The 18,252-nt window shown below is 40.1% G+C and overlaps 1 protein-coding gene across 12 annotated transcripts in view; it reads left to right on the forward strand.

Moving 5' to 3' along the window:
• The window catches only part of St18 (ST18 C2H2C-type zinc finger transcription factor), a 396,007-nt gene that overhangs the window by 332,995 nt on the left and 44,760 nt on the right, over positions 1–18,252 (forward strand). For 11 of the 12 annotated variants that reach the window (XM_031366775.1, XM_031366773.1, XM_031366780.1 and 8 more), the window contains 5 exons: positions 884–1,074; positions 7,777–8,565; positions 13,050–13,184; positions 14,785–14,875; positions 16,134–16,238. In XM_031366775.1, coding sequence (XP_031222635.1) covers positions 884–1,074; positions 7,777–8,565; positions 13,050–13,184; positions 14,785–14,875; positions 16,134–16,238 — 1,311 coding nt within the window. The remainder of the gene's footprint in view (positions 1–883; positions 1,075–7,776; positions 8,566–13,049; positions 13,185–14,784; positions 14,876–16,133; positions 16,239–18,252) is intronic. The other variant, XM_031366784.1, reaches the window with a different exon arrangement.

Below are 18,252 nucleotides of genomic sequence, written 5' to 3' on the forward strand. Positions count from 1 at the left end.
TGGAGTCAATAAATTGTTTCTTTGCTTCCTGGATTCTCTATCTCTTGGATTTTTTTTCATGTGAAGCTCACTCATTTATCTTCAAAGAGCATTTCATAAATATCTGTTATAGAGTGACTATGAAAATTCTATGATCTTCACAGATCTTGCCAGGAGAGTGTTTCTCTTAACTGCACACAGTAAATCTCCATTAATTCTGAATAAGGTCAATGTAGGAAATCTGTGTTGAAAGGGCCTCCTTTTGGAGCATTTCCAAATGGACCCATGTGAGGACAGAAAGAAGAATAGGCTGTTGGCCATTTTTTGTGAAATCCAATCTTATGTTTCCACCTTTTCTTTGTTATGTGTGTCAAATGGGTGAAAAATCCAAAGGCACATTGCCGTGTGACACCTTTTCACATTTTTGTGTGATGGGTTGAATGTCCATGGCTTGTTCCCTTGCTAGTGGCTCTTTCAGTCAAGTCAGTGCATAAGTCCTGTGGTGTCTCAAATCTGAGGCACAAGCATGGGAAAGTTAAGGAACTTTAGTGTCATTTCACTATTGGAGAACCAGCATTTTTGTCATACTGGAACATTGATTGTATCTGGTGGTGTACATCAATGTTTTTGCATTTCTGTTTCTTGAGGCTTACAAACTTTTTTAAGTCTTGTTTTACTTCCTGGATATGTAGTAAAGTGAAGCAGAGATTGTCACATGCTTATTCTGGAGTAATGATGAGTTTTTAAGTACTTCTGATGGACTGTAAAGTAGACTTTTGAGAGACTGTTAGCAAGAATGACAAACCCTATACTTCAGGTCCCGAGTTTCCAGGTGCCTTGACACCAAGCAGCAATGAATGTTATTTTACTGTTTTCTTAATCTGCCCTGCTCTGCTCACCCCAGGGTTGCCTATGATTGCTCTATGGCGAAGAAAAGGAGAGCTGAAGAGCAGGCATTGGGAGTGCCAGTTAACAAGAGGAAATCTCTGTTAATGAAACCCCGGCACTACAGCCCAGACATGGACTGCAAGGAAAATCCAGACAACAGGAATGAGGATGATGGCCTCCTAGAAACAAATGACCACACCACTGCAGGTAGCAAAAGGCATGGTCCCAGCATTATCTACTCCTGGTACTAAACATCATTCTTAGTCCATGAGAAGACACAGTTCCCATCGCTGTTAAGCTATGTATTTGGGATTTAGAAACAAAACCCCAACAATGGTTTCAGTCAATATTCACTTATTAAGGCTCCATTTATTTTAACCAGATTCCATTTAGGGTCTGTAGTTGCAGCCTGAATGTGCCCTGGACTCACTTCAAGTCATGATTAGGTTAACCTTCTTTGGATTAGAAACTAGCCTTAAAGGTGAAGGGTCTGTCTGAGTAAATGCCTAAATCCAAAAACAATGCTTCCAACTACAGGATAAATTTAAGCTTTAAGATAACTCTTTAGTAATAAAGGTCAATGTAATGTTCACAAATGATATGTACACACATATTTATTGTCTGTATACAACTAAAACAGTAATACATAATTTTGATCAATACATTTAATATTATTTAGCCCCAAGATACTATAGCAATATGCCTCAATGTAGGTGTTGTATGACCTTAATATTTTTTTTTTTTTTTTTTTTTTTTTTTTTTTTTTTTTTTTTTGGTTTTTTTCGAGACAGGGTTTCTCTGTATAGCCCTGGCTGTCCTGGAACTCACTCTGGAGACCAGGCTGGCCTCGAACTCAGAAATCCGCCTGCCTCTGCCTCCCAAGTGCTGGGATTAGAGGCGTGCGCCACCACCGTCCGGCGACCTTAATATTTTTATATACTTCAAATAATACTTAATGCCATTGATTTTAAAGTGTCCTAAAGCTGTTATACTTGAGGCTTATTCAATGGGAGAACAATATAAAAAAGATACCTCTCTGCCTATATTTCTAAAGTCAGTAATTTAAGTTTATCTTTAATAATACATTAATTCAATTCTTTGCACACTCTTTGGGTGTCCTTTTTTGGATGAGTGAAACGTAGCTACAACTTTAATGGCTTAGAGTTTGTTTATTCTCAGTTCTGAGTTGCTGGCAATCACATCCAGGAGTTGAAGTGTCATTGATTGATTCATGCATGATTAGTCTCATTAGTGTCAGACATGCAAAAATCTCAAAAACCTAATGAACCTTTAAGGTATAAGGCTTGACTAATAGAAATTTGAATTAGACATACACTTGTCCTATTAAATATATACTTTTACTGAATCTGACTGTTTAGGTAAGCAACATACAGTAATAAATGATTTCTTCAAAACAAACAACTAAAAGGTAGGAATATTTACACATCTTATTTTTACAAATAGAATCCTAAAAATAACACCATATATTGTTTTTAAAGATATAAAAACATATGGACTAAGGATAAGTTTCAGGTCACAGAATCTTCTTTATCTTGGCAAAGTATTGAAGATTCCATGGCGAAAACAGTGTCTTCTGATTTATACATGGCTTAGGACATTTTTAAACTTATTTCTTTTAGTATATGATTTTAAGACTCAGGGTTCATATTTAAATTATATTCATCTTTAACTTTTATTAATTTCCTTGATCTGGCCACTTGAATGTGTTGAATTATGGATACAGCAGATACCATCTGATCTTAGAGGAAATTCTTAGAGTCAGTCCATGAAGCCAAAGATATTTGCAGACCTCACATCCTCTGCTGTATCTATTTGATCATCATAAATAATTATATCAGTTAAGTGAATATATTGTTCAAATGTATTCAGTAAACTGTTCAGTCACAAGCACTTATAGACATTTATTTTCAGGCTTACAAAAGCTAATGGTTGCATTTAATATTAGAACTACTACTGATAGTGATGCTGAAATTACCATAGTGACTATTAATTTTCAGCTGTTTGTATATTTCAGACACATAAGTGATACCATTTAGTCCATTTTACAGTGTCATATCACATGTAGAAACCTAGTCTTGGTGTTATAGTTGAAATCATTAGAGACCAAAGAGATTTAAATTTGAAGATAACACAGTTTGCAGACTCAGGAGAAGGAAGTACTTAATAGACAATCTAAAAAAACAAGTGAAATCACTCTGTTAACTGTGCTCTGTGAGCTCAGTCCCCTTGCTTCTCCTCCCCTCAGAATGCACGCTGAGAAGAGTTTTCACAAGGTCCAAATGAAGTCACAATTTCTAAAATGAGAGATCATTAATGTTCTTACCCGAGGTCAACAGAGAAAAGATTCCTTCACCTTTTGAGTAATTTTAAGCACAGAAGGAAGGGAGCCCAGCTCAGTGCATCAGCAATACACCTAATTCCAGTGCTCCTTGACTCCAGGCACTCCAGGTCTTTGCCTTAACAGGAATGTGTCTAGTTGAATCTTCAGCTGTACACCTCACATATTCAGAGTATAAAGTACTCATTAATGCTAAGGCCTGGCTCTTGCATCCTGTGTTTCATTATTCTTTATGGTTATACCCCAGACTCTAACCTGACTCAAAAAAGTGCATACAGTTACCATTACCAGTGTGGGTAATTAGAGATCCTTGCACCCTGGAGAGATGAACATCAGGAAACAAGACAAGCTTAAACTCCTGGAATACACAGAAAATAGGAGTCATCATGGATTCAAAGTATACCTATTCTGGAGTTACCAGCAGCATGGCCACATGCCTAGGACCTGGAAATGCCTCCCCAGACACAGAACTTTTTAGGAGCTGAAATCATGCTTTTAGTAAGTCACCCTCAATAAAAAGTAAAGGAAAAGGAAAAACTACTCTGAACTTTAGAAGATCAATTCACTTTTCTATGGATTTATTCCTGCCAAAAGTTCATATTTCAAATGTTCTAATAAGTGAATTTGCCTGTAGTATTCCCTGATTATAGAAGCAGAACTGAACCCAGTAGTCATAAAAATAGCTATGCTAAGGAGTTTACTCTAAAATTATGAAATTTTCAGAAGAATATTAAAGTTGTTTTGACTCAGAGTAAAGATACATGATAGATAGATAGATAGATAGATAGATAGATAGATAGATAGATAGATAGATAGATAGATAGATGTAAAAATTCATTAAGTACATACAGAATTAGCAATCATTCATCATGGAAACCTTGGTTTATAATCAGGAAATAAATGTGAATTGCTGTATACCAGTCAAAAGCCTATTCTTTTACCTGCACACAAAGTTTCACAGCTCAATCCCCTGCCCACCACAATGCTTGGAAGTTCACACTGGACACCTAGAGGCTTAGGGCATTTTATGAAACTGCCAACTTATGCCCTGCTAGAAGTTGACCCCAAAATTCCCATCTTTGTGGTATTAGCAAAGTTCAGGTCTGGTTGTATGAGTTTTGTGTGTTTGTATTTCATATTTTGACCAATAACTGTCTTCCTATAAATTTATTATGGGAAAAACTCAATTTTGAAAAGTATTCTATTAATATTCTTAGTACTTTCTCCTAAGAATAGCTATGTTACATGAGCCATCTCTTAAGGCATTTCTAGGCTTCAGGATACTTGTAGTATGTAATAGAAACAAAAACACAAACTTCAAGCCATGTAGCCCTTGGTCTGGTCCCAGCCCTCTACTGAATAGCTGTGTAGTCTTGAGCAAGCCATGGGAGACCTGGAACTGCAGTTTCTCTGTGAGATGGACTGGGAAGCAACTTGTTGATTGGGAAATAGAAAATGTAACACTGTGCTAGACAAATCAGTTCATTGTCCTAGGAATGGTTGCTGGATCATCTTGTCATTGGCCCATCCTCATTCTGAAATGAAAACCCAGGCACCAGAGACCAATATGTTACTAGGGTCATACAAGCAGATGCTGCCTAGCCAGTGGCAGACACTTTCTCTAGACCTCATATATTAGCTTCTAGCTTCTAGCTTCTAGCTCAGAGGAGCAGATGCTGGTCTGTGCTGCAGTCCTCAATGGCTTGTATAGTCACCTTGCAGAGCCTTCTTCTCTGTGACCTCTGAAGTTTCTTAGGAATGACTTCTAGTGATGAAATCAGGCCAATCTTATTCATGTTGAGGAGGCTACTAGTCCCCTGATGTTAGAGCCTTTAAAAATAGCACCTGAGGAATGGAAGGAAAGGCATCCCTTACTGGATGCCTGTTGTATGTTCCTGTGATCTCTGTAGTGAACTCACAGACTGTGATAGTGTCCCTAATTGCTAATAGAGACTTCAGACTCAGGCTAACTACCTGACCAGTAAGCATAGAAACTAACAACAGAGCATATGCTTCAACCCTCTGTGACAGACCCTACTACTCTCCAGGAAAATAATACTGCAGAAGAGAGACAACAAGGGGCCCAGGACAGATCTGGGAGCAGCCAGCACCTTGTCACAGCCCTGCCATGTTTACATGCTAACTTAGGGATTTTTCTCATGCCCACAGTAAAAACTGGAAAGGGTTTTCAGAACAAGGAAAGTTGGTTTGTGGCTTATCCCTATCTCTAGAAACCAATGTGTGTGACACATGTAAGCACCCCTGGCTGTGTGTGACACATGTAAGCACCCCTGGCTGTGTGTGACACGTGTAAGCACCCCTGACTCTGTGTGACACGTGTAAGCACCCCTGGCTGTGTGTGACACGTGTAAGCACCCCTGGCGTGAGGCTTCTCTCTTCCTGAAGAATAATTAATAAATATTTTCTCTTAGCATATAACAAACAGTTGAACCAAACAATGATGTAAACTGGAAATGACCCAAAATGCAAGCAGTTGGCAGTCACTCAGTGAAGTGCATTGTCGTGCACATGTGCGAGTTTGTCTCCCCGCCTCTCGGGTGATCTGCACTTAATAGGAATATTTTAAACTATGTAGCTAAGCAACAGAGGTAATTGTTGCTTTCTAGAGCTTTTGTTAGCACTCTAACACAGCCCAAATATGCATAATTAGGTATAATGTCTATAAATCATTATTGTACACATGTGGGTAGTTAAGTGGAGTGAGAGAATAGTTCAATGAATTGAGCATATTCACTGAAAATGCTTTTTATTTGTTTTCTGTAGTTCATAATACTTTAAAATTATCATAACCCTTTACACTTTCTCTTAATAGCCAACTGTGATATTGAGAAAACTTCATTTGCATTTTAGACTATGTTTAATATATTATTTAAAGCTGGAGTTGCTCTAATACGGATTCAGTAGAGGATAGGCCCATCCTATCAGCGTTATGTGCTTGTTTATCCAGCCTCTTTTCTAGGAACTGAAATGTTAAATTTTTCAGTTTGTGTTGAATAGATCCCAACAAAAGACTGCACCCTATAATCAGCATTATTTACAGGGACTAGTGTTGTGACTGAATTCTTCTCCGCATCCAAAAATGCTTTTAGTTACTATGGCAATATTTACTTGATCCTGGCAGTCCAGTGTTGATTTAGGGAGATAATTACCAGAAAGGAAGATGATGGAGATGTATTTTTGAGTGTCCTTGTCAGAGACAATGTTTATTAAAAAAAAAAAAAAAATCGAATGAGACAAAAAAAATTGCACATTGTCTCTCTGTCACAGCTTCCTGCTGAATTGCTGTACTTTCTTTCCCTCCAAAGATGTTTATTAACAAAGAATGTGCTTCACTTGGTGTCTTTAACAGTCTACAAGGAAGCTTATCACCTTATACTGCCCATCCTCCACTTGCCTTTGAAATTCAGAAATGGTTGTCTTTTTGTTTGATTTTTTTGTTGTTGTTGTTGTTGTTCTGGTTGGTGTCAGAGGACTCTTGGTGGGCTGGTTGGCAGATCTCACAGCCTGGTGTGCACGGAGAATCCTCATGCAAAATGGATAGTTTGCACTGGGGCAGCTTTAGTGGACTGACGTACATACATACATACATACATACATACATACATACATACATACAAGAAGACAAGGAAAGGAGTAGTACTGGGCACTTAGAGGTTCTGTTGGGTTATAGTACCCAACTTGTTCATATGTGACATCCTCAAACCACCTCTGTCAGTCCTCTTCTTCACTGTATAACACAAATACATCACATATTAGACGAGAAAATGTGTTTCTACTTAAAATATCTAAGCCTGATGATTATTTCATTTATGTTTCCCTGAAAACAGCATTGTAATGTGACACTGAAGAGTAAGCAGGAAGACTTGAGAGTGTCAGTGTCCCTCAGTCAGGACTTCTGTATAGAGCTGTTTGTATCTTACTTAATATTGCATACATGCTGAGAATATTCTCTATAGAGACAATAATTCACATATTCTTCAAAGCTACAATGCCATGATACAGACGGTGTGTAGCATGCATATTCAAGTTCCTCCTGGTTGCTAATATAAGAGGGTGTAAAAGCAGGAACCTCAATGTGGCACTATGTTGTCAAAGTACCAATATCTATCATGACAGTACTCTAAAGAACTCAGCTCTGCATTTATAGATGATACAGAACCCCTAAGCTTATTTTATTTCACAGTATTTATTTTTTCTCATCATTGTTTATAAAAATTAATAGACACTATACATTATGCATATTTTGTTGGCATAGCAGTATCCCATGTACTTATATATGCAAGCATATGTGTGTGTGAGTACATGTATATGAATTGTTACGCGAGCTCCTTAAAATATTTTTGGCTTCTTGGTTGGTGATCTACTTTTTAGAGGTAGTATCTCACTTGAGGTCCAGACTAGCCTTTAGCTTGATAACCTCCTGCCTCTGTTTCCTAAATATTAGGATTATAGGCCCCTACCACTGTGCCCTGGTTCTTTAAATATTTTTGTTGTTTTTCTTCTCAATGTCTGTTTTCCTTTTTTCATAGATGGAATCATGGTAAAATCCATGGATGAGACTCTTCATTTACCTACACAAGACAGCTCACTCCAGAAGGAAGACCAATACACATGTTATCCGGAGCTCATGGTCAAATCTCTGATTCACTTAGGCAAATTTGAAGAAAGTGAGTCTGTGCAGGCCACAGGTGAGAACTTAAATGGCAGCGGCATCCAGGTTTTAAAAGCAGAGAGTGATGAAGCAGATGAATGCTTTATGGTTCATTCTGACAATGAAAGAGACAAAGTCCACCATTCCCAGCCACCTTTCTGTTCTTCTGGTGACAGTGGAAGTGACTCTGACAGTGCAGAGAATGGGTGGGGCAGTGGCTCCAACTCATCAGAAGACACTGATACTCATAAAGGCCCCAAACGCAAGCTGACATACAATAGAAAGGACCTGTTGAAAGTTCTTGAGATAAAAGCTGAAGATGACAAGTTTATCCCTTGTGAGAACAGGTGTGATTCTGACACAGATGGAAGAGACCCACGGGACTCTCACATGAAACCCTTAGTAGCTGTGAAAGCCCAGCCTTCCTTCCCAGCGGTTGAAGAGGGTGAGAGCCTGGCCACAGTAACAGAAGAGCCTGCTGAGGTGGAGAAAACAAAGGGGAACCTGAGTTTGCTGGAACAGGCTATTGCTCTACAGGCTGAACAAGGCTCTGTCTTCCATCACACTTACAAGGAGCTGGACCGATTTCTCCTGGACCACCTGGCAAGGGAACGGAAGCAACCCAGGGTTACAGATGCCAATGGAAGACAAATCTTTAATACTAAACGTAAGCACATTGTTATATTCATCACAAGAAGAAGGTTGCTTTAGAGTTTGAAAATGTTAAATGTGCTTATTCTTTCTAGATTAGCATTTGTGACAACTTAATGTAATTTAAAAATGAATTCGTAATTGTGAGACAGACCATTCCTTCCTTTGCAGCCACTCTTTCGGTTGCTGTCAGCTCAAGGTCTGTGGATGCTGTGGCGTCTTAACACTTGAAAGACATGTATCCCATCTGATTTTCTCATTGAGTTAGTTCTTTAGAATCACATTGTACCTTTTAACCGTGCTTGACTGGAAATTTTTACATGATTTTAACATTTTATTAGACAAATCGTTTCATCCCTGTTATGGGCTTAAGGGTTGCTTGAAAGCTTCAAAACCAAGCATCAGTCAATTTTAAGACAGGTAGGATGTGATGAGCTTTAGGATAAAACTGGGGGTTAATACACTTGTAAGATGATGTTTTTCCTAGCTCACCAGTGAGAGCCCACAGATACCTGGATCAGACTTAAACTTACAGAGAGAATGTGCTTGGAGAAGACCTTAGATTGCTCTACCAGCATCAGGGGAATGATACATCTTCCCTGATGGAGGACTGTGCCTGTTCTCCTACACAAAGCCTACACCGTTGGTGAGTGATATTCCCAGTAGTCCACTGGTGCCCAGAGAACATGTTTACCATGGGTATGTTCAGGGTCCAGTCAGATTCAAACCTTCAAAGATTGTTTTTCATTTCAGTAAAATTTTATGGAGATTGTTGGGACCCCTGGAATCTGATAACCACAGAATCAGGGAAAGATATAAGGAAATGCTATGGTCATAGGTCTTGAGGGCTTAGATGACTAGCACTGGCATCTGCTTCATTAGAAGTTCTGATTGGGGAAAGTGATCCAGAAGTGAATTGTTTGGTAATTTTAAGTCCATGTTGATATTTACCTTCTATTTGGCAAATAATGCCTTCCAACTTAGAAAATAGACTAAGTATAGTAAGGATGATGGTGATGATAATTATGATGATGATGATGATGCTGTTACTACTGCTGCTGCTGTTACTGCACAAACATCCTTCAAGGGTTCGAGTAGGAATGAATGTGTGACTAGAGACAGGACATAGTTTATAGCTCTATGCACTTCTGTCAGTACAGAATGCAGTTGTTAATTTTTTTCTTACTTACCTCTTTTAAAAGATAAACTACAAAATCTGAAAAAAGATGACATTCACTCTAATTCATATTTTGCTTGTATTAAGATCTATCTTTCCCCCCAGTTAACATCCTAGAAATCTGAAGGGCATGCAACAGTTTAGCCTTCGATAGCTTTTCTTTTTAAATCACATACAAAATGATGTTGCAGCTTGCTATGGATGCTGTTTTACAGGAAATATTACCCCATGTTTATAGAAATTATATTTTAACTTTAAGTGCTTGATAATCTTTTGGCTATTTTGTAAGGTTTCAAAAATTGTCTATGTTTCCAAAATTAATAATACAATAGTGTGTGTATAGCAACCCTTGGCAAATTAATAGCTTGGGGTACTTACTGGGGGCACTGGAAGAACTAATAGGATGGTCAGGCATTGATTTAGGGTTCAAAGCCCCTGGGAGGTAAAAAGACTCAGCTGAAGCATATATGCAAGGTATGACTCATGTTGCTGTGTGTGCATGGGTGTTCCCACTCTGCATTCACACACCCACTCAGTGCTTCTAGAGCCAGAAGTCTGAGGGTATTATCCTTTGATCTGCATTCTATATTTACAGTTGATCATTCAGGCCATCGTTGCTATCTCCCCTAAAATTTTATTCTGATTTGGGAGATACCTTAGTCATAGACTCCTCTGTTAAGGACTGGATATTAGGATTTTAGCATGCTGTTCTACCCGAGTCTACAGAGGAGCTAGCAGTACTACAGCAAGTTTGTTAAACTCTGCCACTGAACATTTGGAGATGAGGCTGCGGTGTAAGGACTGTGTTGCCCATCATGTGGCACTTGTCAAGTAAGAGGAGCATCAGGAACAATGGGACAAGTCCACCTGATGTGAAGGAGGATGGTCCCAGGCAACCAGGATACAGTAGACCCAGAGTATGAAGTCCCCTCATTGTGTAGTGCTATACAAAGAAAAAGAAAGAAGAGGCAGGCTGCGAAGCTGCCCTGAGCCTGTGCTCTGGTTTCTTATCATGCAAACAGGTTCTGCCCTCCAGAGCATTTCATCTGCAGCTTTGTTTGGGGAGGCCCAGGAGAGAGCTACAGACAAAGGTGCATGGTGGACTGTCAGTGGGCCCCACCTGGGCAGGTGCCAGCCCTGTTATCTCCAACACCCTTTCTGGCTTCCCTCAGACACACAGAGTGCTGAGGAGGGGAAGTGCTCTGCGCCAACCCTGTCAGTGCTTAGAAATGTGGTGTCACATGGACAAGCTCCAAGAGCAGAAGCACGTCAAAGCAGACACTGTAGTCTCCTCTCTGTGAGTGGATCTTTACAATGCTATCAAGCCCCTCAGTTTACTTCCACCAAACTTCAAAGATTTTGACCAGTGGCATATAGGTTTTACATGCCCAAAATGGACTTGAAACTTGGCAATATATTTATATTTAGTAAAATTTGTATTACAGAGTTATAGAACATTACAATTTTAATATATCTGTTTCTCTCACAGAGTACAGAAAAGAACATCTCTCACATCAGTTGTTTTAGTTAGATCTTTCCTTTAGTTAACTATGCTGTCCCAGGGGCATCCCTCTTTGCAGCAATCTGCTTTCAGCCTCCTGACTGGTCCTGAACTGTCAGTGCTAGCTACAACCTGGAGGATCCTCAGCCCCTCCTTTACTGAAACCATGCCCCCATGTAATTGGATTACACACAACCTGCTGTGCCCCATCTGCCTAGGACTACTTGTAATCCAACAACTGGAGTGACTTGGTGTCACAGAGACACGTCTGCTCATGCAGTGTAGTGTCATGGAGATGTCTGACACATCCCATGTCAGTGGCCTACTCTGGACTTTTTATCCCCATGTGACAGTGCCTTATCCCTACTCCAGGGAAGCAGCCTTCTGAGCAGGGTCATGTAGATTACTTATTGTTACCATGGACTTCAAGCCTGCTCAGTATTCTGACTGGTCCATGTTGAGAATCCACATCCCTTTTGAAGGCCATTTTGTTTCTTCCTTTGAGGATTCACATACTCCTTATCCTTAGCCGACCACCAGAAACACTCAATGACTCTTGATAAGTAACACCCTAAGCACACAGTAGGGCAGTTTGGATCATAAGATTGCATTCCTGTGTCAAGTTTAGTTACCACCTCGGCCATATGTATGTGTGTTTTACATGTGTGTGTCACATAAATGTTCATGTGTGCATGTATACATGTGCATGTGTACACATGTGCATGCCTGTGCATGTGTGTCCATGTATGTACATACATGTGTGCATGTGACTATGTGCATAAATGTACATGTGTTTGCACAGTGGCATAAATGTACATATGCACATGTGTGCATGTGTGTACGTAAACATGTGTTAGTGCCAACCTCATCCAAATTTCTATTCTGTATTATTCATGTCATGCATTTATAAGTCTCTATCATCCTCAACCGTACATACCAGGAAATCAAACTCCTAGTATCTTCAGCCTTCCCATCTTGAAGTTTTATCCTGTGGCAGCTGGCACTACCCGAGAGCCCCATCCTCACAGGCAGTGAGTTGTCAGATGACTAGGAAGCCCCACTCTCATAGCTCCCTCTCTTTAGATATCCTACTAGAATATTACCCTCTGAAAGCTTCTCCCATCACCTCAGCTCTGAGTCTCTGCAGCAGTGGCCACAGCTTCCCACCATGGTCACTTCACATACAGCTGATGGGAAAAAATTCTTTTGTAGCACTTGGTTTTGAAGCTTGTCCTCCCCATCCCACATCAGCCTCCTGACTGTACCCCCGCCCCCATCAGCTACTTTGCAGGAACCAAGCTCAACTTTTGTGTGAGTAGTGATTCCACTCGCAACTTCACTCGCTGCCAGGGACCCACAGGACAAAGGCACAGAGGCCTTCTGCCAATATGGTGGGCTCTTTGTCCTTTAATTTTAAATCTGCCATTTCTAAACTGTTTCAATAGAGAATGGTTTGAGGTTAAATAAATTAGCTTTTCTTGCTTTTCTTCTTGCTTTTCTTCTTTTCAGGAGCATGTTCACCTTCTGGCACAAGGTGACTTTTCATAATAAAAATTTAGCTGCAGTATGTGCATGACAACCTAAAACCATGTCTGTATTTTAACGGTCCCTTGCCCTGTCTCAGCCTTTGCTTAGGAATCCAAGAAAATTGAAAATGTGTTTTGCTTGCACAGGTCTCAGTTGAGGGTTTTATTCAAGGCAATGTAAGAAGAATGTTTATGGTGGCAGGACTGAATAGAGTATGAGTGACACCCACAAGGCCACTCTATTGAATGATGGGGAAGCAGCAGCATGTGAGTGTCTCAATTCAATTTCTCTATAGATTCACCAAGGCCTGAAAGGAGGGAGGCCAAGTGCCCCATTCCTGGCTGTGATGGCACGGGGCACGTAACGGGGCTCTACCCTCACCACCGCAGCCTTTCCGGGTGCCCCCACAAAGTGCGAGTTCCTCTGGAAAGTGAGTACTCCTTCTCCTGAGGACATACCTATTCATTCATATGTACAGCCTCACATGGAGGTCCTCTGTCCCTTCCGGTTAGAATTAGGAATGGAAACATAATCTTACCTCCATGTGTCAAGCAATTTCCATGTAACAATGTGAGGATTTTTTAGTTGTTGTTTTTCTGATGTTGAGACAAGGTCTGGCCTCATACTCATGGAGATTGCCTCTCTGTTCCTCTACTGTGCACAGCTTAGCTGTGTGTATTAGAAAAATTCAGGAATAGTAGTCTCAGTTAGGAGGCATTTGTTATTGAAAAGATAGATCATTACCAATACTTCTAAGGAAGTGAGGATCTATTCGTTACACAGGGTGCCCAGGAGGTAAAGTCAGGAATACACTGTGTACGAGCCCTAGTGCCCTTCTGTGGGAGATTCATCAAAACCAGCATAAGGATGGTAGCATAAGGATGGCCCTAGTTCTCTAGTTCCTGACTCTGAGATTATTATACAAAAGGAAAGTACCCCAGAGTGTGAGGCAGCTGGGGTGTGAGCTGCAAGGTTGTTGATTTGCATCTCAAGACCTTGTACACAACTTGCACACTCTCTGTAACTTGGCTGGCCCTGAGAAGGGCAACTTCATGGCCACTAACCCAGAACATGGATATAGAAGATAAGTCAGTATTATTGCATAGTGTGGACTGCATGGACCTTCCCAGCCTGAGGTCAGCATCTAGTCTCCATTCAGAGGACAAAGGTCACCTTGGCCACCTAGCCTGCCTGGAATTTTCTCAGGATGTCCTGCTACATCTGAACCTCCCACAGCAGCAGCAGCAGCCTCTCCTCCCTCATGCCCACCATAGTTCTTCAGTGATCTGGGCCACAGAGGTGATGGGAAGGACAAGCTGAAAACACTGGTTTGTCACACAGTCTCTCATGTATTTATTGGGAGAGTTCTTGGGCCAGCCCCTGGGTTAAAATAGGGATACCTCAACATCCCCAGCATGTCAAGACTTGGCAAGTCACTAGCTTTCCCCCACCCAGTAGCATTATCATGTGCTAAGTCTGATCATTTGATACCTCATTCAACCTTACTCTTACAAGTAGTCACTTGGTAAAGGATGGTAGATGGACAGATGCAAAATATAACCACTTCAGAAATAACAAAGGCTACATTCACAGACCTCCAGATTACAGAAAAAGGATTGAAAGAGTTGTGTAGAAAACCAGGTTTTCTCCTGTTGTGCAGAAATGTACTTAGAAGGAAAGGTGGGAGTAAGGAGCTTCTCAATTCAGACTGGAGAACAACAGGGTCTGTCCTAGCATGTATGTGGCCCCAGAACTCCAAAGGCTTGTTCCTCAAGTTGAATGTGAGCAGAATCAATTTGGGGGAGAGGATCTAGGGTAGACACTGTTTGATAGTCAGAACAATTTAGACATGAACTAGCTTTCTGGATTACGTTTCTGAGGTTCTCACTGGCTTATGTTCAGTATGACTATAGCATGTGGTGAATGCTTGCCTGATGTCATTTGAATGTAAAATGAAGAAGTAAATTTGATGGTGTGTTACATATGTATGGTAAATCATTCTTACCTTTAACATGATATTCTGTGCTTAGTTCTTGCCATGCATGAGAATGTGCTCAAGTGTCCCACGCCAGGATGCACAGGAAGGGGACATGTGAACAGCAATCGCAACACTCACAGAAGGTAATTCTAATGACCTGACAATCATTTACATTTTAAAAATTGAAGAGAAACTTTCCACAAATGAAATAATAGGCCATCCATTGAGAACTGTTCTGTCACTATTAAGTTTATCTCTTGAAATAGCTAACAAGTAGTCTCAATCTCAGGAAATTTTATATTAGTGATCAACTGAAATAATGAAGCAGTTGTATTTGAAGATGCTTAGGTTCTGTGTAAGCACACAGGACACATTCTTTTCTGCCCCATATCTCACCAGTGCACGTGGATATCAGAGGCCAGCACCAGTGTTCTTATTAGTTATCAGGAACCCACTCAGTAGGCATTTAGAAAGGTTTCACGGGCATTTTGACTATAAATCATGCAAGGAGTAGATGCTAATTTTATTAATTTTGAAACTAAAATAAAGCACATTGGTGTGTATTTACACACAAATATACGGTTTGTATATGCAGATACTTTAAATTTTATTTTATTTTTTAATGTGTATTTTTAATGTGTATAGGTGTTTTGCATATAAATATATACATATATGTGATATATATATGTATGTATGTATGTATGTATGTATGTATGTATGTATATGGCTCTGAACTATATGTGTGCAATGCCCACATCAGCTAGAAGAGAGTATAGGGTCTCTTAAGACTAGAGTTATAGATGGTTATGAAATGCCAGGTGGGTGCTAGGAATCAAACCCAGGTCCTCTAGAAGAACAGCTAGTGTTTTTAACCACAGAGTCATCTCTCCATCCCTGGAATCTTTATGTGTAAATTTTATTTTGCATGTAGCATGTGTGGTTATGAGCTATAGTTTGACTTACACGAAGATTGCCAGAATGATTTCATATTTGTGCTTTTAATTTGACTGACATAAAATTTAGCCTCTATAATTTTGCTAAAGTTTCTAAGATAAATCATGAAATTATCATGCTAATTTATGTATTCAGTCAAATGTGTATAGGAATGAGCACACTGTACTTACAGTACTGAGTTTCAGAATCCTTTTGGTATTTCCCTATTATGTAATATTTTGATTTTGCTTTAAATGTATTTCACTACTTGTCACCTCTGAGATGGAGCTAGGGAAGAAACATAGACACTGCAGTTTGCAAACCCTTTAGGATCTTTTATATGGTGCTAAGTGAACTATTAATATGACTTAACATTTGCTGTGTGCCAAGGGTGTTGCATGCCTGTGCCAAGGCAGACCACATTGTCACGCTCACTCATGTCCTCCAACTCTTCTTTTTTTGAAACAGTCTTTCTGGTTGTCCAATTGCTGCAGCTGAAAAGTTGGCAATGACCCAGGACAAAAGTCAACTTGATTCTTCCCAGACTGGACAGTGTCCTGAACAGGCTCATAGGTATGGACCTTCAGGACTTGGCTGCTACCCTCTGTTCATGTTGGATACCACCCAGAAGAGCCTCTATTCCTTGTGTGTCATTACACCGTGGTCTGTATGTCATGTTCAGTCATCAGTAGATTGATGTGGGCAGGCAGTTTGCAAGGCTAGGGAATAATAGCATCATTCAAATGATCTAGGGGACGTTTTAGAAGTCTAACCTGAAGTCCATATCTTTACAAGACTAGCATAATATGGGTGAACGAAAGGAATGAAGTATGAAATCATATACATTAATAAAAGTTCTTACTCACTAATGTAATACCAGGTAGGCTCATATGAGTGACTGGTTTCCTTTCTGCTGGAACTCAAGATTTGTAAGTGTGTGATGTTATGTGCTCTTTTTAGGTCCACATATGAACAAGGCTTCCATATGTCACTGCTAACAAAGTCTCCAGTGACCCCCCCGAGTGCCTAAGTTCCTCAGAATATCTAGTAGTTTTGAAAATATTTTACAGAAAATGAATGTTGTTACTTAAGGCAATGATAAGTACATTTTCTAACATTATGCATGTAGTAAAAAGTTTTTTGAGAATAGAGAAAGATTATCAAATAACTATTGTTAATGAGCCACTAAAATGCAAAACAACTAGTGGGCACTTCAGCATTTCTGGGGTGTTTAGTTTGCTTTCTGTTTTTGTGATAAAACATTCTGACTAAGCAAAGTGGGGGAGAAATTTTTTTTTTTTTTTTTTTTTTTTTTTTTTACATTTCCAGGACACAATCTATAGTTGACGGAAGTCAAAGCAATAATTCAAGCTGGGGATGTGGGTTAGTGTGGCACAGTGGTTAAGAGCACTGGCTGCTCTTGTAGAGGGCTGGGTGTCAGTTCCCAGCATTCACATTGCAGTGTACAACCATACATAGCTCCAGTTTCCAGAGATCTAGCACACTATTCATGCAGGAAAAAAATATACACACAAAATAAATGTAATGAATTCAAGTGGAAACTGAAGAAGAAATCCATGCCCAGCACTATTTACTGGCTCACGCTGTGGCTGCTAAGCTAGATTTGTTGCACATCAGCCAACCTGTCTCTGAATGGGTGCTGCTGGGATAGTGTGGGACCCTTACGACAGCCATGGCCACAGGCCAGTATGATCTGAGCAGTCCCTAAGCTGAGGTTCCTGCTTCCAAGTTAACTCCAGACTATGTCAAGTTGACAGTTCAAAAAAGGCACACAAGATATGGATTCCCTTGATAATTTTCTTCTGTAGATTCACTTAAAAGCATCAAAACCAGCATTCAAGTCACATGAGTGAAAAAACATGTCAAGTAAAATTCACAAATTATTAAATATTTAGCAATAAGAAATCTTTTTTAAATTTTTTAATTTTTTATTAGATATTTTCTTTATTTACATTTCATTACATTCATTTCACTTACATTACATTTTCCTCATTTTCCCTCCAAAATCCCCCTATCTCATCCCCCCTCCAATTGCTCACCAACCCACCTTTCTTATTCTGTCATTCCCCTACACTGGAGCATCCAGCTTTCACAGGACCAAGGGACTCTCCTCGCACTGATGTCCAACAAAGCCATGCTACACTACATATGCAGCTGGAGCCATGAGTCCAACCATATGTACTCTTTGCTTGGTGGTTTAGTCCCTGGGAGTTCTGGAGGTACTGGTTGGTTCATATTGTTGTTCCTCCTATGGGGCTATAACCCCTTCAGTTCCTTGGGTCCTTTCTCTAGCTCCTTCATTGGGGACCCTGTGCTCAGTCCAATGGTTGGCTGTGAGCATCTACCTCTGTATTTGTCAGGCACTGGCAGAGCCTCTCAGAAGACAGCTATACCAGGCTCCTGTCAGCAAGCACTTGTTGGCGTCCACAATAGTGTCAGGGTTTGGTAACCGTATATGGGATAGATCCCCAGGTGGAGCAGTCTCTGGATGGCCTTTCCTTCAGGATCTGCTCTATACTTTGTCTCTGTAACTCCTTTGATGGGTATTTTGTTCCCCCTTCTAAGA

Source organism: Mastomys coucha, unplaced genomic scaffold (assembly GCF_008632895.1).
Source record: "Mastomys coucha isolate ucsf_1 unplaced genomic scaffold, UCSF_Mcou_1 pScaffold14, whole genome shotgun sequence".
Classification (NCBI taxonomy): domain Eukaryota; kingdom Metazoa; phylum Chordata; class Mammalia; order Rodentia; family Muridae; genus Mastomys; species Mastomys coucha.